The sequence below is a fragment of the Crotalus tigris genome, unplaced genomic scaffold (assembly GCF_016545835.1).
Source record: "Crotalus tigris isolate CLP2741 ecotype Arizona unplaced genomic scaffold, ASM1654583v1 scf7180000024302.2721777, whole genome shotgun sequence".
Lineage (NCBI taxonomy): Eukaryota > Metazoa > Chordata > Lepidosauria > Squamata > Viperidae > Crotalus > Crotalus tigris.
The window spans coordinates 1,008,859-1,031,430 of NW_024100474.1; the positions used below are offsets into that span (position 1 = coordinate 1,008,859).

Consider the following 22,572-nt stretch of genomic DNA (forward strand, 5'->3'; position numbering starts at 1 on the left):
AGAGAGTCAGCTTATACGTTGTTTTAGTGCTGATCTGTACTGGTTCTGTTGTTATCCCTTCTTCTAAGTTATGATTTCTATCATTCATATCAGCTTTTTCCTTTATCTTTGCCATAGTTGTTATCTGAGTTTTTTCTACTATTTGGGTCTTGCACTGTCACAATTTTTATGAATTTTCCAGTTCTGCTTCCCTGAACATTTTATTTGTGGTAACGACTTTCTTTGATCTGCTAATCGTTGTTCAGTGATATTTGAGTCTGAATAAATTCTTTCCCAACATTTGCTTTAATTGTCCCCACTTTGTTGGTTCACATTTATAATAGCAGACCATAATGCTGCAATTTTTAGAGTATACCTAGTCAGTAGTTGTTGTTCTTCCAGTAATCCTACAGAGCTATCCCAGGTTATCCAGCCGAGCTTCAGAGTCCTGTTGCCCATTTGTTAACAGTGCCCAGGAACTCTAACATTTGAGTTGTTAGAAAATTGGCTTAGCTGCTTAAAGAGAACCACATCATATTACCTACTGAGATGTGACATTGGTTTAGGGTGAAAGGGACTTAGTTCTCCAAAACGTAGGAGGATCTTTATAGTTTGGGTACCTCTCCACATCATCACCATCTATCAAAAAGAAGCATATGTGAAATTCCCCAAAACATTCCCATTTTAAAATTGATAGAGTTGTGGCTGACTGAAGGGAAGTTGCCAGCTTCTAGACAGTTTCTTCTGTATTCTTTCTGAGGTAGTAACCCAAAGAAAGTCCTTTCATATAACAGGAGAGGAAGGACATAAAGTTTCTCCTCCTCCCCTTTATTTTCTCAAGACTATTATTCACTCTGTTGCCTGAATGCAAATTAGGGGCAAAGTTCCAGATGGGATATAGCAAAGCTGAGAGGTGCTAGAATAGAATAAACTAAATAAGCAGCTTAGCCAATAACTGCATCTCAGAATGTGAATGTATTGATGGTTACTGTTCTAGATTGCAAGTGGTATCTCCTACAGGCAAGTGGACATCCTATGTGGCAGTTGAGCTGCAGTGTTTCTGCTTAGTTAACTCGCAAAGGCCAGAATCAGAATTCCAAGAATGTTTCTAATTTCCCAAAATAGCATTTATTATATATTTTTAAAAACTCCTTGAGAAACTTCAGTCTTTCAATCAGATTTTGAATACAATCCAACTGTAAAGGAATGAAGTAGGTCAAGGAAAGAGAAGGCCACCTCCTTCAGGGTTTGTAGATCATTTGCCTGCTGCATTCAAATTGCCCTCTTTGGGTATATGAAGGAAAAGAGAAACTCCAGTGTTGACACAATATTATTTAAACAGATTTTGTTTAAAATCTGTGCCAGAAGTAGCTTTTTCTTAGACACCACTTAAGGGATAAAGCCATTATACAATAGGTAAAAGATCTGTGTAAATCTATGCATTGTATATTCATACACCGTGAAAATTATAGCACCTATTTTAATATTTGGCAGAAGTTATTGGAAAAGCTTTTCTTAGACTCTATTATTTTTGATTGCAGGTATACAGTTTTTGTTTGTATAAACTTTCCTCAGGGCAATGGGGATGGGGGCAGTGAATGTTTGTATACAAAGTCATTGGAAAGCATGTGGTGTAGTGGTTTAAGGATTGAATATCATTGGGGAGTCTAAGGTCCAAACCCATCCTCAGTCTTGGAAGCTTGCTTAGTATTTTGGGCCAGTCTCTCCTATCTTATTCTAACTTATCTTGCAGAATTGTGGTGGGAACATCAGACATTTAGTTATACAATGCATAATTAAACTTTGGCATTTGCTACCATGAGATGTGGTGCTGGTTACTAGCTTACCTGCACTCAAAAAAAGGGTTGGATCAGTTCATGGAGGTTATGGAGATTAATGGCTATTAGCCTTGATAACAGCATGACTGCCTCTGAAGACCTTCTTTTAGAAGACTAGTGGGCTTCTTCATGCAGTTGGTTGGTCACTGTGATAACAAGTTATAGATTAGATGGGCCTTATTCAGCAATGCCCTACATGTTCTTAGAAAGAAAGCCCTACCTTGAGCTCCCAAATGAAATATAGGACATACATCTAATAGTAATACTTTAAAAAAAAAACAGGCACTGTGGCCAGAATGTTGATAGAGATGGCATAGGGTGGGGTGGCTGGTGGATGAATGTAAGTTTTATCAGGGCCTCAGTCTTTATTGTCTACATCTTGGCTGGAGAATCCTGGGAGTTAAACTCCATACATCTTAAACTTTCCAAGTCTGAAAAACACAGATGTAGGTGGTAAAAAAGACTGCTATTTTAGACATCTAAAGAATGACTATAGCTGAATGATAGAGAATAATCCTTGCAGTCAGATCTCTCAGATTCAGTTTTTGAAACTCCAGGTGGAAGAATTAAATAAAGTAATATAATAGGGAGGCAGGTGATGGGAAATGTTTCTGGGATTTTGTAGAACCTATGTTTAGCATAGTGAGTACTAAGCTAAATGAATAAATATTCTTTCTGGAATTAAGGCAAATTGCTTTAATCTGTACATGGCTTTAAATTGCCTGCCCTTAACTGAACTGCTTGTCTTTTGAAAATATAAGCCTATATTTTGTACATCTTGTATTATGCCAAGAGGATTGAATAAAATTGCTCCATTATGTTAGACATTAATGCTATTTATATAAAATAATCACATATTCTGTGAATGTTTAACTGAATTATAGTAGCCTTTGCCTCCACAGCATCATTTTAGCTGTACTCAGAAGTCTATGTGTATATACATGCCCTGTTCAATGTTTGAACACTTCTTGATGTTCTACACACAACAAATGACACTTAAGGATGTAATTCTATTTTACTATTTAGTGACTGAAATGCTGCAAATTGTAGCTCTATATGTGACATTTGATCAGTGCTGTCATTTGATCAGTGATAGTATTTGGCCAGTAGTGGTCACTGATCCAGATATTTGCTTGATGTTGCAGTCTTGGAGAGATGGATATGTATGTGCTATGACATTCATCATTTGTACTTTTGAAGATAGTACACAGGTATTGTCTTGATTCCTTGTTGTAAACCACCAAAATACATTCAGTGAACACATACGGGGAAATACATACCTGTTTACTCCACCATAAATAGATGAATAAATTTATACTGCAGCTCTCTAACATCAAGATGTTTTAGGCTGTTTTGTATTCATCCAATTATTTGCAATATTTACAAGCAAATTTAAATTCTCTTAGTTCTGAGATTATATTCTCCCAACTCTCATTCTTTTTCTTTTAACTAAGTAATAGAAAATATAATAAAGCCATTTATAACACAGTAATAGCTTGTGATTCATTCAAGGTTATGATTTATGGAACATTTCAGGTTAGAGAAGGTTAACAATCTGCTCCTAGGGTTTGGAGAAATAGGCCTGGAGGCTAATACATTCTTGCTTACATCTTTCTGCATTTTCTAATACTAGCTACAGTAGTAAGATTGGTCCTAAGGATCTGTCTGACTGTAAATTATTTGGCAGTTGTTATTAATAATATATGAAAGAAGAAAGACTAGAAAGTTGCAAGAAAATAAGTTTCACTACCTCATGTGATTAGCTTTATTTTTCCCAGATGACATAATGAATAACAACAGAATCTAAACCATCATGACTAACCACTTCTGCACAGTGTAAAGTTGTGAGGCTATGAGTGGTCTGTGAGAGAAAGAGGGGCGGGAGAGGGATGGGAGAGGGGGGAAGAGAGAAAGAGAGAGAGAGATCTAACATCCTAGTGTGCTGCAGAGATAATCAGTGCGATAACAAGTCTCCCTCCAGTTTATCACAACTTTGTTATAGATAATGGTGGTGATGGTGATGATAAAAATGTTGACACACTGAAAATTAAAGTACCAAAGAAAATCAAGGCTCCAGCATCCTACACATTTAAGCCCCACAATGGACAGGGAATACTCTGGACTGGAGAACTAGTAGCTACACCAACCACTAGGTGGCAATACCTTCTTCTATTAAATCTGTATTTAGTAATTGGCCATTATTTGCAGCATTCTAGCCTTGATTGGGCATGAGGCCAGTCACTTTCTCTCAGCCCTAGGGAGGACACAATGTCAAACCACTTCTGCAAAACCTTGCCAAGAAATCAGTAGTGCTGAATATATTTCTATGGTTGTCTACCAGCCAACTTTCTTGAGAAATTCATTTCCCAAAACTAAGGCATCTTGTGGAAACCTGCTGGTCAAACTGAATGAATACAGCTTATCCATGATTTAAAGAAAAAAAATACATAATTTGTAGAATGGGATCTGCAGAGGAGACAGTTATTTGGGCCTTTGTTACAGTATTTAATGTGGATGAGTTATGGTATCATGCTCTTCTCTTGCAAATAGTGTCCACTGGAGTTTCAGCCTTGACCTGGAAAAAAAATCAAGCAAACACTGGGCCTGGTGTATTTTAAATACTGGGACAAAGCATCTGCTGCTTGCTTTTTCATTTCCATTTAGGTCTCAGTGAAAGCAGTACCGCCTGCAAAGTGTTCCATGCAGCCTGCTGTTATGCTTTGAAGAAATTTGGAAGAAAGAATAGAAAAAAGAAAATATATCCAATTTATTTTTCTCTTCTACCCCTGCCTGACTTGCTCTAAGTTTCTATTCTTGAGTTTATCTGAGGCCCCTACAAAGACATTAGGGCCTCCCAGTTTTGAAAGGATGTTTAAAGGCCTGCCTTTTATACCAGTAAATGTTTGATCATATTTAAGGTGAAAGACATTAACAGCCAGTTTGTTAACTTGGTGAAAGACAGTGTGAATGTCAGGTTTTCACCCATAGTTTTTGTGTTATAGATATAAAGTTTTCTTAGATTCTCAGAATAAGCAGTGGGAAAGAATCTGGGTTTCAATAGGTCTAAACAGGTTAGTAAAACATTTAACTTCCTTTTTTCCTTTTACATTTTACATTTTTCTGTTCAGGCTTTAGATCTTCTGCCACTCTGATCCATAGCTTTCCCAAGAAAAAAAATCAAAAATAAATGTTTCTACTGGAGAGTGTCTCTGCTCTGCCTTTAGGCCACAAGAGTATAATTAACAGGTATAACGAGGGAGATGGATTTCTCCAAGTCTTGGAAAAATATTGAAAGTGATTCACATATGTATGTACCCCACATCCAGGGTGAAGAGTAAATATGGAGATATCCCAAAACCCAGATTAAATACTGTAGCTATTGCCAAACCCTGAAGCTTCTGATGCTCTGATCTCTGTGAGAAAATAAAGATAATCAGCACAATGAAGAGGAATACTGTAGTAGCCTATGTTGTTCTTGCCCTCTCTTGCTGGACATATGATTGGGTCCAGAAGAAGACAGCAAAACAATGAAAACAATAGCAAGTTTGATATGGCCCTTAAGGAGTGGGAGGAATGGTTGCAGAAAGGATCTTACCCAAAGGCTTTCCAGAATTAGAATTGATACTGATACTGATACTGAAAATCAGTGGATTATAACACTCCTCACAATGTAAAGAGATGGTCATCGCAGTCTCTTTCATTTGTAGGACCACATCTATGGCATATTATATAAGGGTTGAACGAAAAATAATGTCTCTAATGTTATAATTTGAAAAGAGTTGGCAGTATTGACATGCTAGAAGGTCTGATGTCTTCTTTAGCCTTTGTCTTTTTATTTTTTGGGTGAGAAGGTCTTACGAAGAAAAGTTGTGATGCTATTGTCATTGCAATAGAAGCTTGCTGTGAATACTCATCAATGCTCTTTAAGCAATGTTCCATGATTGAATTTTTGACTAAAGTTCCTGGAATTGAAATTTATTGTTAAATGGATATTTTTATGGTGATGATGGTGAATGTATGATAGTGGATGAAGATGTTGATGAAAATGCTATGTTCTTTGCTTGGTCAAAAAATGTAAAGATGGTGAACTATGAGGTGCTGATTAGTATCATTAAGCACAAAGTGGCCCTATCTGTCACGACAACTGACAAGTTTCAGATAAAAAAGATGGATGAACTCATTAAGGACAATCAGCAGATCCCTCAAAGGGACATTGCTGTCAAGCTTTGAATTTCACAGGAACATGCAAGTCACATTTTTTATATTCTTCAGTATTGAAAAGTTTGTGAAATACGGGTTCCTTATAATCTGACAGCAGAGGTGGAATTCAAGAATTGAAATTTGCCAACGGTAGTCATGTTACAAGAACGAAGGACAGGAATTTTTTCATGGCCAGGAAAAGTCATCATTACAATTTGGGGGGATGCAAATGATGTTATTTACATGGAGTTTCTTGAACTGGCTCCATTATGAACTCAGAGCATTACACTGGAGCATTCAGACTTTGAAATAATGATTAATCAGTGTGTATAACCTTTTGGGATTTATTTTTTATTACATTTATAACATTTTATTATGCCAGCTTCTCTTTAGTCCAAACTCCTAACTGATATGACATCATATGGTAATTCCCAACCTTCCAAGATAAAGATGATATATCATTTTTCACAAGGTAACTAGATCAGGTGCTTGAGAAAGTGTTCTAGGATGTTCCAATATGTTTACATTTTATAATATAAAAGACAGATATAATTATATTCATGTGTACAGGATGTCATTTCATATTTTACTTTTGAAGGGCTGTTCTCAGAAAGGTTCAAATAGCCTTTTAGCTACATTTAGGATTAATATTTCTTGCTTTAAAAAATCTTCCTCAAAGACTCTGCATTAATTATTTTTTGAGGAATAGTGGGAAGGTAGATGCTGAGCTATTTTGGTGCCAAAAATCTAAAAAGCCTTTTCTTGGGTAAAGACATTCCACTACTTCCCTGCTGCCTTTTCCCAAACATCAGAAAGCTGTTTCAGAAATCTCCCTGTAAGTGGATGGCATTCTCTCATACTGTTTGTTGACTTTTTATTTCCATTGGTTGCCATGCAGTTAATACTGATTAATGAATAGTTTGAAGCTATTTGATTTGAAATGCTGTATTCAGTTTCAGTATCTTACCATGCCCTTGAAATAGCACGTAATGCTCAATTAAATAAGAAACTATACATATTATCAAAGTGGTGCAAATGATCATTTTCAGAGAGGAACAAAGTAAAACAGGTTGGTCTGGAGATCAAATGGGAGAGTTCCACACAGGAGGTGGCTGCTGGATTGATGGCAGACTCCACTTCCACACCCCTTGCTCTCTGCTGTCCACCCATCCATCTTTTTGGTTATCACATTGATATATTATTCTCACTGTGTTCCTTTGTCATTGTTTATTTTATTCCATTATTTTTTTATTTTGGTTTTGTTTACACTTCTCTCGTTTTCTTCCTTTTTATTATTATAAGCAGGGTAGGGTAGCTCCACGGTGAGATAAGTGGCAAATAAATTTAACAAATAAATAAATATAAATAAATAAATAAAGCATCTAGCACAGTGGTTCTCAACCTGTGGGTCGGGACCCCATTTGGGGTCGAACGACCATTTCACGGGGGTCGCCAAACAACACAGTCCGCCATTTTTTCCCCCTTTTCCTCAGCTGTGCTACTCCCTTTTATTCTATTGGCTTTTGAAAGCCAATAGAATAGACTCTCTTGAATAGAGTCTAATTCTATTGGCTTTCAAAAGCCAATAGGAATTGTCCAGGCTGTCTCTGCCCTGCTGAGCCCGCCAAAAGTCCCATTTTGCAAACGGTGCTGCACCAGTTGAGTAGTCCTCGACTTATGACCAGTTGGGGGTCGCGGCATTAAAAAGGTTGAGAATCACTGATCTAGCATTTGTTAGCATGTCGATCCATTGCACCATTCGGTAGGATAGTGGTTCAGTGAGGCATGCAGGAAAATAGATTGCAAATTAATATACATGACTGTGAGTTTTCCAGAGCATTTAATTAGATCAAACAAAAGGAGAAAAAAAAATCTGATGCTGAAGCCGTCAAGCCTTTATTTAAAACTAGGGCAGCCATTTGTATATCACTGAAAAGTGGACAACATGGAATTTGGGGTCATCTGTTGCCAGGACAACTCCATGTGCCCAGGGCTGGTTTTTGACATTTTGGCAACTTGGACACAGTCATATTCTGGCACTCTGTAAGCTTCGGCTCATCTTCCAATTTTGTTAGGAATTTCAGAAACACAGTCTTGTTTCTTTTATTTTCTTTTGAGTCTTTGAAATTTATGCTTATGATTTTCAGCTTTGGACAATTTTTCCCCCTCAGATATTTTCAACCTATTTACAGTGAATCACAGTAATTTTAATTACATCAGCACCCATTGCAGTCATATGGCAACAATTCTGCAAAATTATATTTAACCCCCAAGCGGGTGTTCTGGCATACACAATGTGCTGTTTTCGCTTTTCCAAGTATAACTTTGATAAACAAATAGTCACACAACCCAGTCACTTAGGATCTTCCTATCAGACCTTTATCTTGCTTCAAGATTATGATCAGCTTCCTGAAGTCCATAGATGTAAACATGATTTCTTTTTCATGACTTGTAATGTCTGGTTAGTGATTGTTCGCTACCACTCAAGTGACCTTGTGGGTGTTTTTGAAAAGTGTAAAAATTCTAAAGCAACAAGCAAAGATAATCAGATTTTGTATGCATATTGAGTATCATGGAAGCCTTTTCAATTTTAATCCCTCCTACAATTTGGCACCTAGAACACTGCCTAGTTGCCTAGGCCTAGAACCAGCCTTGCATGTGACTAACAAGTAGAAAATATCATTATCTGGATTAAAAAATACTTTTTTCATACAGAGACCTAATTTGTTTATGGCACAGTGTTTCTCAACCTTGACAATTTTAAGGCATGTGGACTTCAACTCCCAGAATTCCACAGCCAGCAATGCTGGCTGTGGAATTCTGGGAGTTGAAGTCCACATGCCTTAAAATTGTCAAGGTTGAGAAACACTGCGAACTTTATGACATTTCTGGTTACTATTGGTTTAGGGAGCTTTAAAGGGAATTAGGTAGAGAAGGGTGTTCTTCATATTTAAACAGACGCTTCAAGCTTAGAGGCAACATATCTCTGTATGCCAGGTGTTCATGTGCAGCAGTGGAAAAGGGTGCTTGTCCTTAATATGGGACATTTCTGAGATCAGAGTGCTGAATTAGATAGACCTTTTTGTCTCATCTGCCCAGCAAGATTCTTATGCGTTTATCAATAATGGGAAATTCTTTCCTACCCTGACATATAATTGAGTGAAAAGAGGTGGAAAGAAAAAAAATCTTAAAAGCCCCAGGGGATTCAATTTTGATTGATATTGATTTAAGGAAAATACTTCATTTATCAAAACAAAAGGGAATAGCAGTTTTACTTTCACTTGAAATAGCAATAGGGTGGTGTACATACATATACATACACACACACACACACAAACACGTTTCTAATGTTTTAATATTTCTAATGTTCCTCAATCTCTGCTGATTTTATGAAATTATTCATGCACCTTAATACGAAGCGTTTCTATGGAAACTGAGAAACTGAACTTTCACTAGGAAATCTACTAAAGAGAAAGAGAGAGAGAAAGAGCCCAGCTAAAAATATAAATTGCCTTCTGCAGGAGGATACATGAATATTCTTGTTGCTCTCTCCTCTCCCTCTCTCCCACCCCCCACCCCACTTTTCCATTCTGCATCGTGGGCAGATCCCAGCTGGACTATACACAGCAATAACATGAAGGTATTGTTTACCACTTGCCAGACTCTGTAGGGAGATATAAAATTCTGCCAGAGCTTCGCAACTCTCAAGGGGAGGTTTCTTCAAGGAAACAGAGTGTTCAGTGCTGTGTGTCATACTAGCTTTCCAGAGTCAAAAATGCATAGCTCTTTTTTGGGGACTGTGATTTTTTTATCCAATCCAGAGAGATCTGAGGCTGTTACTTTTTTGTATAAATGTTCCCTCCCCATGTCAGCCCTCCTGTGAAGAAGCATTGGGTGAGATGAAGGAAAATTTCAGTGTTAATGCTGCCTGACCCCTCATCCGTAGCACAGCAGCTGGCACCCCTCTCTCACCCCATTTCCAAATCTCAGAAAAGCTGGATCTACGGGCTTGATCATCCCCTTTGCCCACTCACACTTCAAGTGAATGTCACTGACTTGGGACCAAAATTCATAAAGATGTGCCTTCCAGACTTTCTATGTTTTGAAATCTACTACTGAGCCCTTCTTCCTTATTTTTCCTTAACAAAAAATAAAATATGGAAATCAGCAATAAGAAAAAAAAAATAAGAAGAGGTGTTGGAGGGGTAGAGCAGTACCTCCATAAAAAAGTACAGGTAATCCCCAGCTTACGACCACAAGTGAGCCCAACATTTCTGTTGTTAAGTGAGACAGTTAAGTGAGCTTTGCCCCATTTTACAACCTTTTTTGCACAGTTGTTAAATGAATCACTGCAGTTAAGCTAGTAACACAACTATTAAGCGAATCTGGCTTCCTCATTGACTTTGCATGTCAAAACGTTGCAAAAGGTGGTCACATGACTCCAGGACACTGCAACCATTATGAGTCAGTTGACAAGCATCTGATCACATGACTATGGAAATGCTACAACAGCCGTAATTGTGAAAAATAGTCATGGCACTTTTTTCAGTGTTGAACCATTGCTAAACAAACTGTTGTAAACCGAGGACTACTTGTATCAATTTTAAATCATTTCTGTCTTCCTAGGCACCTTGAGAAAGATCCAAATCTGCTCTGGTCTTTTACTTGGGTCCTTCATTTTATTGTTAACTAGATGACCCATGACCCACTGAGTAATTGTTTCAGAGATGTTTCCTGCACCTTGAACTGCAGAACAAAAAAAGCAATTGGTGCAGGAGCAACTTCCAACTTCTTGCTAGCTTCCCCATTGACTTTCCTTGTGGAAAAATGACAGGGAACATTGGAAATGACGACCATGTAACCACAACTGTCCATGGCAGCTTGGCAGCTGCAACTTTGTCAATTTGAATCCCAGAGGAATAAGAGATCCCAGATTTTGGACACATTCTTTAAGTGATGCATTGTTTTGCCCAATTGAAGATTATAGACAAACAGAAGTATTTTAGTAGTATATAAATGCTATAATCTGTGTTCAAGCTTGTTGTTTCCTATATAAATACAATGCAGTAAATTGTTGTTCATGGTTATTCTTACAAATTTATTGGATGAAGGGCATTAGACACTTACTTCAAACATCTTGATAGACAAGTTGTCCAACCCATAGCAACTGGGCTGGAATCAGCACCTGGTATCTTTGGCAGTGGGCAGAGCCATCACTACTGCCAGCCTGACCTAGGCTAACAGCGGTTGTAGTCCAAGATATCTGATGGGTGGATCTGAGTAAGGGGAAACTCTTTAGAATTCAGAATATTTTCTTTTGTTAAAAATGATAAAAAAGAAGTTGTCTTTCTCTTGGTCATCCTAAGAGAGACTTTGATATTTTGGTATCTTTCTGTCAGTCGAGGGGCCCTTCAGTTGTTGAAAAAAACCTGGCAATGGGCCTGAATTCATACAAGTCTTTGGATCAATTTCCTCATATACATTCTGGGAATGTTTGTTATAATGCATTATGGAAGATAATGCATTAGAATATTATTATTATAGTCTTACAGTCTTAATGGATCTGGGAGATATTGGGTTGGGGAATACTGGTTTTATTCTTCAGAGTTAGAATACGCTTCTGTCTCAGAGTACAACAATGCAATGCTTTTCACTGCTGTGAATGTTCCAAAAGCAGAATGTTCCATACACTTGGGGGATGTTCCTATAAGACATTTTTTGTCCAATGTGCCATCTATGTTCTTATGGCCCAAATCAACATCAAGTACCAGGAGATGGTGAAATTATTGGAGAATTTTTCAGTATTTCTAGACACTTCATCGCTGAACCAAAATTTCTAGACACTCCATTGCTGAACTTAAAAATATCAAGGGAGAGTTGGAATGAAAATTTGAGAAATCGGAGTTCATTAACAAAGCAAAAAACATCAGGCTACAAGCTAAAAAATATACTGCTTATGTTTAAGGAAATCATTCAGAGTACCTTGTCATTATACTTGTACTTTGTATTTGAGAACAAGGGCTATATATAGCTCAGTAGTACAGTTCATGGTGTCCAGGTTTAGTTCCTGGAATCACCAAATCAGTCTGAAGATGATTCTGGGTGAAATCCAAGAAAGAACTACCATAACTTGGTAGTCACAATAATTATCGTTTTTTATGTCACTTCACTGCGATCTTGCAGTCTACATAGGTAATCCTAATCTAGCAAAGCCATTGACAATATGGACTATTGGTCTGATTCGGTATCTTCTTATTTTCCTGTTTCTAATTCATCAAACAATTAAGTTTTGTGGTTGTTAACACTGGGTTTACTTTTCCTTGGCAGGGACTGGTACTCAACAAGCTTGGGCGACGAAATTTGGCTCAGAAGGTTCTGCAGGATGCAGTCCAAATACAGAGTACCAGCCACAAAGCCTGGAACAGCCTTGGAGAAGTCCTTCATGCTCAAGGCAAAAATGAAGCTGCTGTTGAGTGCTTTCTGACTGCTTTGGACCTTGAATCCAGCAGCCCTGTCATTCCGTTTACAGTTATTCCAAGGGAATTGTGAATGTTTAGTATTAACTCATCAAATGTGTTCTGTGGAGAAAGTTTAGGTGATAAGCAGTCAGTTTACAGATATGTGTGTGTGTGTGTGTATGTGTGCGTGTGTGAATAAAGAAAAGCTTTATTCATGGTAATGATTCTGTTTCAAGAATATCACATTTTCCTTGCACTCAAAGCTCAAGATAGCTAGTTGATGGGAAAACGTTATTCTATAGCAATTAGACCTGTTGCAATTTGAAATGCTGGATAGGTACAGTGCAGTCTCAGCTACAGCTATGTATGGAAGTCACAAGAGGCTCATATTCTTTTAATCTGCTTCTGACCTTATACTGCAAGGAATCAGTGGTGGATAAGTGAAATGCCTCTCAAGCATGGGCTGTACTTAAGCATACTGGTTTTCAAGTCTACTTTACAATGTGATTATGCTAGTACCTAATGGATAATATCTGTGGTATAAATTACACACAACATCTCTGCCCTTTGTCATGTTTCCATCCATTGAAAATTCAGTACAAGAAAACAAAAACTTCTTAAATTCACTCTTGGCACAATACTTGAGCTGTGACCATTTCAGCTAATTCACTACCAGATTCTAGCTTAGTTCATACATAGCATTAAGGTATAACATACCTGTTTGGCTGGGTTACTTTGTTTTGCTTTGAAGACTATTGTTGATCTCCCATTTGAGATGTCAGTTAGTCAGACTTACAAGAGTTCTCATTCCATCCTTTTAAGACTTATATATAGGAAATATATGGTTTTAAAAGGATAAGAATGTCAGGTGGAACACATTTTTCATTCCTTGCCTTATTGTGGCATAGGATAGCAAGAAAAAAAATATGTAATTGGAGGAAATAATAGGCATTTCCAGAATACCAATAGAAGAGAATATTTGTAGTTCAGGGTTGAACTGTGCAGTCCCAGGTTCTCTTGCAGTTTGTTTGTTTCCTTGCACTGGCAGGGCAAGCCCCTTGAATGTAAAACGAGAGCAAATTCCACTCCCTGCTAACAGTGATGATGTTACCTCATTTAATAATGAAACATCTGCAAAAAAATAGCCAGGTTCAGAGAGCATTAGGAACTCCATATTTCCAAAATATTTTATTAATAAAAATAATTTTTAAAAAAATTAGAGCAACTGAGTTTTAAAATTTCAGCAAGGATTCTGTTCTAGCTCACAAGAAGTTTTTGGACATTAAGACACAAGGCTACTGCTTGAGACACTGACAAAGACACATCTCTTACAATATCTTCTTTAAAAGTATTCCCCAAATGCTCCATAGCTGGGGACCATTAGAGTTAAAGATAAGTCATTGAAAAGTCACCAAAATTGCTTGTGCAAAGCAAGTACTATGATGGAGATGTTGGGATGCACAAGGGACAAAATTATTATACAGTATATGTGAGTTAGGTCTTCCTGGGTTTGGGACCTATTGCAAAACATTACAATGTTCTAATTTTTAGGCTAAATCAGTTTTGTTTGTGCTCAGGGATGTATAGAATAAAAGTATAGTTATTGTGCAAGAACAATAACTTGATATAATGGTAGCTTCTTGGTTCCTTGTATCATTTTAACCTTTTGTTCCATTAGTAGTACATAACACAAATCGAGAACAATATGTTATTCCGTGTAAATGACCTCATGCCTCTTAAAATTTTCTGTCCAGTTTAGAGGAGACTGTCTAGAAGACCCCTTTTACTAATATTTCAATTGCATTGGTATTTACTTTTAATTAGGCTGCTATGATCATTCTAACTGATCACGTACTTTATCTGAGCTGGTTCGTTTTCCCATAAAATATACTATCAATAACTGGATTAGATAATATAGGTGTGAGCAGCTATGGTATGGCTATCCAAACTTACCTGCTGCTTCTTTCTTTTTAAATTTCAATTCAAAGTGGGATTGGACTGATTTTTTTTCTAGTCTTTAGGGACAGAAAGCATCTCAAAGTTCCAGTTTTTAGAAGATAAAGGCCCTATTTTATCTCATATACATAATCAAAGTGCTGAATAAGTAATACAAGACTTGAATTTGGATAGCACAAACATTTGGCAGGGTACTGCATAATCAACTAAACTATTTTTCCAGACTGTATCTCTCAAATTCAGGATCCTTCCCAAATGTCCTTTCTCCATGATTGCTCCAGTGGCAAAACTGGGGCATGACAATTAATTAGCAGGAAATAATTAAGGCTTAATATGGCTGTGATGACTCATCACCTGGCAACCACCATTTCCCTCCTTGGTAATCCAGTAAATGATGCCGTATCTTCATAAAGCATCGCTCCAGTGAAAAATAAGATGAGGTTGAAGAGGCAAACACAATCAGGATCCATGTAAGACTAGGACCAGACATTCTTGGATATCTGTTTATTATCCAATAAACTTCACATTTGTGCATGACGGCCTCAGTAGTGTTTTAATGGTTATGAAACTCTTCATATTCTATATAGTAGTGTACATAAAGTATTGAATCCATTAAACCCTGAAGATTGGGTGTGTTTAAATAGTTGCAAGTTGGTGTATTACCATAGATGCTATCTTATTTTATTTACAGCCAGCTATTCTGGAAACTATTGTTATTTATTTATTAAGATTATTATTTGGGCTCCCTTCAGCCAAATATGGTTTCGATTAGATGCCACTGACAGAAATAATGCTGTATCTAGTTATTACAAATCCATTCCATTAATGTATATAAGACTTAGTCAAAACTCCCTTTTGTTGCAGTATGCGTTTTTGCAAAGGAGAAAATTTACAACCCCTGCCAAAAATGGGTTGTTTTATAGGTTTTTATTATATGATGCATATTTTAAGTTTTGTAAGCTGCCCTGAGTCACTTATTGTTGGTTGCTATATAAATGCATTGGATGGATGGATGGATGGATGGATGGATGGATGGATGGATGGATGGACAAATGATAGATACATAAATATAGCTGAACTACATCTTACTAGCTGAGGCCACTTTGAGTTACAGTTAAGCAATATCTGGAGAGTCATAGATAACCACTCCATCTTAAAGAAAGTATAAAAACATGAAAATTAATTAACTTATGTAAGCATGATTAATTAGGAACTTTTCACTGATAAATATGTGGGGCTTGAAGGTCATTAGTTGCTTAGAATACTTCAGTATATTATAAACAATTTTGCCACTTTTGTTCTTATGTCCACAATTCTAATATGTAATATTCTCCAAAAAGTACTATATCATATCATATTTCATTTGCAAGCCAGTCTGCAATGCCTTTGAAATTTGATATGCCGTTTCACAATCAGACATGACAACGCTGAATTTGACACAGCTTTCACTAGATGAATAAATAAATCCCAGGGAGGAAGATGTGTTGCATATATACGGTCATTTCCTGCTGCTTTTCATTCTTTGCAAAGTATTCATCAAGGTTCACAAATCAAATCCTGAATAATGCCTTCAGTGTCCTATTTGCTGCAAAAGCCAATTTAATATATTCCTGTGAGGTTCATATAGAAGGTAAAGGGGAATATCCAGGAAGAATTAAGGTTGGTATCATATTATGAACCATAGAGTTAGAAGAGAGCATTTAAATCCAGAATAGGAATTCAAAGTATCTCTGACAGAAGTCTGTCTCATGGAATTCTCCATCTTTTTGAGTAATTATTTACATGATCAAATTTATATTGCAATTTTTTCCAACATTAATTTGGCATATGCAGTTCTTTTATCATAAATATGTTGTTTCATGCTCTACCCTCTAAGCTAATAAAGAATTTGGCCTTCTTTAAAATGACCTTCTTTCAATTATTTGAAGAGTGCTATCATATGCCATTTCAATTTTCTCAGTTAAACATTTCCAGTTTATGTAATTGCCAATCGTAGCTTTTAGTTTCTGCTGTAAACACTGATCATTCTTACTGCATTCTCTGAATTTTGTCTTGAATCCTGTAAGTACGAAACAAAAAAAAATGGATTTAATACTAGAGGTAAGTTCTGATCAATACAGAATAACCTGACACCATGTTTCACATGATTTGGACTATACTTATGTGTATACTGAATTTGTCTTTTTGCCAGCAAAATGGCACAGCTACTCAGTTTGTAATAATTCAGTATTCAAAAATCCTTTTCACTTTTAAAATTACCAAGTCAAGTGATTCTTATCTTATGCATTTGATTCTGTTATTTTAATTCCACTGCTCTAATCTTTCCAAATTATTTTGAATTTTATTTCAGCCTTCTATGATATTGCCTATTCAATCCAATTGTGTGTTCTCTGCAAGTATGTAAGCACTTTCTTTTTTCAGTCAAGACATTAATAAAAATACTGAAAAGTAGAGGAACCAGGACTGAACCACGTGGCACCATCACTATTTCTTTACAATTTGATTAGGAACCATTAATATGCTTTTCAGACTATCTATGTGTCACTTATCAGTGATACCACTCAGTTCACATTTAACTACTTCGCTATTTACAAAGTCATGGAATATTTTTTTAAAATGCTTTTCTGAAGTTGGGGTATATTATATTTACAGCATTCCTATAATCTATTACAAAAGACGTACTATGCAAAAATAGTTCTTTTGACAAGACTTATTCTTGACAGATTTATTGCTTATCTCCGTATTACTTATAGATCATTTTATTTTCTGATCCAGTATATTTTCAGATACCAGTGTTAAACTGACTGAATGACAGTTCCCCTCTTTTGGAAGATAAGAGTCGTTTACTCCTTTCCTGTTGTCTGATGCTTTACAGTATATTTATATTATGTAAGAATTCAGCTGAATCCCATCAGTAAATTCCTTCATTATTCTAGGACCCAAGTCTTCTGTCCCCTGATATTTAAATTTATTCAGAATAAATGCCATATTTTTATCAATCTCAAATCTGTTCTTCATTCTGCTCTTCAGAATTACCAGATGAATGTATGTTCTCATCTCAAAGAAGACATTGCTCTTTTATGTATCTTTTTCTTTTCAGGCCTTTATTAAATTTGAGTGGACAACTACATTGCATTCTTCAGCATTTACATTAGGATTATTTGTTGTTGTGCTTTTAAATCCTCTATTTTAAGATGTTCTATCTACCTCTGCAAGATCCTTTTCTTTGTGAAACCACACTGGCTGTTTTTGCAGTCTTTCAGAAGAATTGTTCCTTACATTAGGGTTTTTATAACTGTGTTCTGCTGAATCATAACATCCATGAAAATTTGAGGGCCTCCATGAGATGCTACAGGCAAAATAAAAAAGTTCATCATCATTGGGAAAGTAGAAGTGCACTCAAATAAAACCAATTTTCTAATGGTAAAGTTTTGTCATTTGAACAGGGGTTCTGGGATTTATTTATTTTTTAACTAACAGGTACTGCAGTCTGTAAAAGTTAGAAAATCCCTGCTTTAAATAGCACCTTTTAAAGGATTCCCCCCCCCCCTTGTTACCATTACTTTCTCATTAGTTGCAGCCAGTCTGAATGTTGCTTATTTTTGCTCTCACACTGATTATGATTCAAAACAGTTATTGGATTGTTCAGATGTGTTAATTTGGCTACATTTTTTGCTTCCTCTGACCTAATTCTGGAGAGAAAGAGGTAGGCAGAGATGTGATAAGTATAAATATGGTACATGACCTAATCATGACTAAAGCAGACTCTAGTTCATGACGAGTCATTCTTCTTCAGGTTCCAAAGGGAATATCCATGAGGGTGAGAATCAGGTCTAAATTGAAAATGCTTTCCCATTTCCATCATCTCATTCACAGGCCATGAAAGGAATGAAAGATTTTCAGCAGCTTTTTAAAGCACACAATATCTTCTGCTTCTCCTGGACTACATAATTACCTTTTCATCTTGAAACAGAAGCACCAGAGAAAATAAGATGGTCCACAGACTCACCATTTGTAAGAATAGCATGGGGGCCACATTCCCAAATTTGCAATAGACAAAAGACCTGTTAGATGACAACCCTCTATTTGAGTGATTATGAAATTAAGTTTTGTAAAGCCTGTAGTTGATTAAAAGAGAAAGAATTATAAGAAAAGGAGGCACATAGATCACTTGATCATGGAGCAGTTCTATCTGCATAGGTTTTATATCTCATGAATGTCTTGATTGCTGTAATAAACACTGTATTTTTCAAAGTGGCCCCCTGCTTTGTTTTCCATCAAAACGCTGTTGTAGTTTTTCCCTGACTGCTTTTCTAACAGGCAATCACAATTTCAGTGTGCTACTGGCTATAATGTTTTCAAAGTTACAGTAGTGTTGGAGGTTTCTTTGCAGGTCAATGCTAGGAGAATGGTATACATAATACATGAAGAGAGAAAATCAACTTTCTCCTGGCATAATGAAACTACTCAACAGTAGTAAGTGTGAGAGGGATCTAGATATCCTAGTGGACTACCACTTAAGTAAGAATCAAATAAAAAAAAATCAAGTAAAAATAAAAAAAAACCCAACACAGTCCTAAACTGCATCAACAAAGGAATAGCATCAAGATCACAAGAAGTGATAGTACTACTCCAAAGAAATCTAACTTAGAACTAAGGAGACATTTCCTGACAGTCAAAACAATCAATGGAACAGCTTACCTTCCAGAGTTGGGATGCTCCATTTTTAGAGATTTTCAAGAAAAGATTGAATAGCCATTTGTCCAAGACCGAATAAGATCTCCTGCTATGGACAGACAATTGAACCAGAAGACCTCCAGGATCCTTTCCAGCCCTGTGATTCTATGATTCTATTTATAAGAAATTATGATGATAACAGACAAAGCTTTCTGATCCTTTCCAAACAGGCAGGTGAAGCTGGAGTATACCTACATCAAATATAGAAGAAGAAATTGATGGTTTGAATCTTCAGCTTTGGAAGCAGAAAATGCTTTCATTTTAATGTAGAACAATAATAATACTACTACTATTATTATAAGGGTATGGTAACAGAATTTTGCAAGTCTGAATATGCTTTCTCCCTCCCTTGTATTATCTTTGTCAGAACTAGAGAAGGTTTGGTCTGAGACGTTTTCTAAAGTTACAGTGCTGCCCTGGATCCTTAGCAGCTCTTTCTCTTAATTCTCAGTGTTATTCCTTCTGCCCATTGCATAGACTGAGACAGCAAATAGGAGCTACACAGATCTCATGATATGCAGAAATGACCTTGGGAGACAGAAGGAAGAGCCATAGACCAGACAACTATCATGCAAAAGGAATTTCATCCCACAAGAGGAAAAGGAGCATGGGGAAAATCTCAGAATGGACTCTTCCTGGTTTTCTGGAAAATAAAAGTAAATGAGAGCAGAAATGTTTTCAGACTCCTTAGATTCTATTACTGTAATCTTCCAGTAAAGGTAATCTTAGTGCTTGGTTTGTGCTTCTTCTACTTCAAAGGGCTGACAGCAGGTCACTGTCCACAACCACCTCATCCCTGTAGTTTATCACAGAACTGTTGTAGATTGCTTGTATAGATAGCATGACTTGTGTTAGGATAAGAAGAAAATTTATCACTTCAACAGTGGAACATCTAAAAGCTCTCAGTCTGGAGATTAGATGGAAGTGACATCATGAGGGCATGCCCCTTCAAAATAGGAAGACTTCTTCATGCCGCAATAATTGGTTGATGCGTTCTTAAGCACTGTGAAGTGTATACCAGATTACAGTAATAAGAGAGAAACTAAATAAAGATACATCAAGATACTTAAGTCAACAACATTCACCTGACAATCCAAATCTACTGAGAGATTTTCCCTGCAATCGTGCCCTTTTGATTAACTGCTGCCACAGTTAGAAGTGCCCTGAAAATTGCTGCGTTTATAAATGAGTAATAAGAAGATTTCCTCGTCCACTTGTCATATGAGAAGTATACTTCAGCTGCATTGATAGTGTCATGCACTATTTCAGGAAAATCTGAGTTTAGGGGGTTAAGGATTGTCTGGTCCATGCAGGTCAAAGGTGTTAATCAACCTACTAGCCTTTGTCTGGCAGAGATAATTAGCAAATGAATGTTGCCTTGGAAGAAGATCCAGGGTTGTAAGTCCTCTAGGCTGATTACAAAAATATGGCTTCGGGTTACAGGATCAGTTTCCAGAGCATAAACCTGCTCAAACTAGGAATAAATTATCCAACTCAGAGAACAGTAACCTCTGTTCTGACATTTCTGTGCTTACTCCAAAGGGGGAAAAAAAATGTGGAAGACACAATATGTATAAAATTACAACTCTGCGGAAGATATACTTGTTCCATAACAAATCAGTGGTAAGGTTGGAACTGATTAAATCCATTGGTTCTGATCCAGAAATATTTTGGGCCTATCAGATGATTGTCGTGGACATAGGATGTCCAGAAATTTATCCTGGGGTGAGATCAGAAAATCTCTTCATACCTTGACTGGCAGATCATCACATACTTTTAAAGAATATTCTGACATGGAATTGATATATCCAAAAAGTAAAAATATCTGGTTGCAGAATACTGACATTTTAACCATAAACACTGAAGTCCTATTCTAGATTTAGAAACATTGGGCCCTCTAAGTGGTATTTTTAGGTTTGGAGGAGCATTTTTCCAACTGTCATTATGGCTCACTTCTGTTAGAAAGGAATTGGGGGTATTGGACAGATCAATTGTTTGACACAACAAAGTTGTGCCACTTATCTGAAGTTGACAGTGAAAATGACCCTATGAATAGGATGCTGAAGGTCAGGACACACTGTACATTTCTTTTCATTTGAACTTAACTAAAATAGTTAAATACCTAATATTTAACAATTTCTCTTTAGTCCCATTAAAATAAAAATAGAACAGCAACATTTGGACAGGCTCTGTGTTAAGTCTAGAGTTTTGCAACCAACAAGCAATAGAGCCTTCTCTGCCCCTGCCTCCGCATTATGGAATATCTTGCCCCCAGAGATGAGGTGAGCTGCCACTCTCCTGGCCTTCTGCAAGGGGGTCAAAACTTGGCTGTGCAACCTTGTGAGGGGGGCACAAAGGTCCATGCGCTGACTGGCCCCATGAGAACCCCTTCGGCCTTTATTAACTATTGCTAAATGCCCATCTTGAAATTATTTACTTTTTTGAAATTTTGTTATATTTTATAATTTAAACATTTTTAATCTTAAATTAATATTAATAATTTAATGTTAATTTTATATTATTCATATATTGATTACACTCTACACTACCCAGAGCCCCTCTCTGAGGGAGGTGACTAGTTAGGAAATAAGAAATATAAATATAAATGAAATAAAAATGTATTTAAATATATGTATGTGTATATATATATATATATACGCTGCTCAAAGCACGAAGCTGAAAGCACCAGCCTGAAGATGACGAATGAGACTTCGTCGAAACATCGCCAAGACACTTCCAATTTTACGTGGGAGAAAACCCGAACAACCAAAGACCTACATACAAATACCCGCGAAAACCTCAGAAAACATATATATATATATATCTCCTCCTAGAAGTCAAAGTGAGACACAAACGAAACTGAATCTCTATCTCTTTGTATTGCAAGCATCTCCCAGTCAACCTGTCACAGGCAGAAGAACCCAGAAACCAAGAGAGAAAAAACAGTCTTCTTCCACACCATGTACTATGTACCATGTTCTTGCCATGTTTCTAATGGCAAGCAGCTCTGAACGTCATGGTGCAAAGAAAAGTCCCAGTTGTAATTTTCTTAACCAACAATCAAACCAAGTGCAGCCTTATGAAGATCAAGTTTAACTAGGACATCTTGCTTTCATTTGTCTTCTGGTGACATGGAGATTCTTATGAACAACACTTCAGCAGTTAAATCTGCTTTATGTTGCTCTTGAGAAGCTCTAACAATGCAACTTGCTTTGGAGAATTAACCCGCTGTAACCTTCAGCAATGAGCAAAATGTTTACATTGCCTGGAGGGGATGAAACTCTGTTGATCCAGAACTATTCTCAATGAGCAGCTTCTAAATGACTATTTGCTGTTTTTTATCAGGAAACAGCAGAGCAGAGAAACCAGGAGATAATTTATCTCCTCTTGTATTGGCACTGATC

The 22,572-nt window shown here is 36.7% G+C and overlaps 1 protein-coding gene and 1 long non-coding RNA gene across 2 annotated transcripts in view; one reads left to right on the top strand and one right to left on the bottom strand.

Moving 5' to 3' along the window:
• The window catches only part of LOC120299590 (tetratricopeptide repeat protein 7A-like), a gene marked incomplete at its 5' end in the record, with an annotated part of 113,592 nt that extends 101,026 nt beyond the window's left edge, over window positions 1-12,566 (top strand). Inside the window, one exon of the mRNA XM_039324543.1 lies at window positions 12,345-12,566. Within this exon, the coding sequence (XP_039180477.1) occupies window positions 12,345-12,566 (222 nt within the window). The remainder of the gene's footprint in view (window positions 1-12,344) is intronic.
• Window positions 12,567-14,051: 1,485 nt separating this feature from the next.
• On the bottom strand, window positions 14,052-21,741 carry LOC120299566. The gene is made up of 2 exons (XR_005554441.1): window positions 19,133-21,741; window positions 14,052-17,780 (listed from the first exon to the last, which is right to left on the bottom strand). It is a non-coding gene; the product is annotated as an uncharacterized LOC120299566 (long non-coding RNA).
• Window positions 21,742-22,572: the final 831 nt, after the last annotated feature.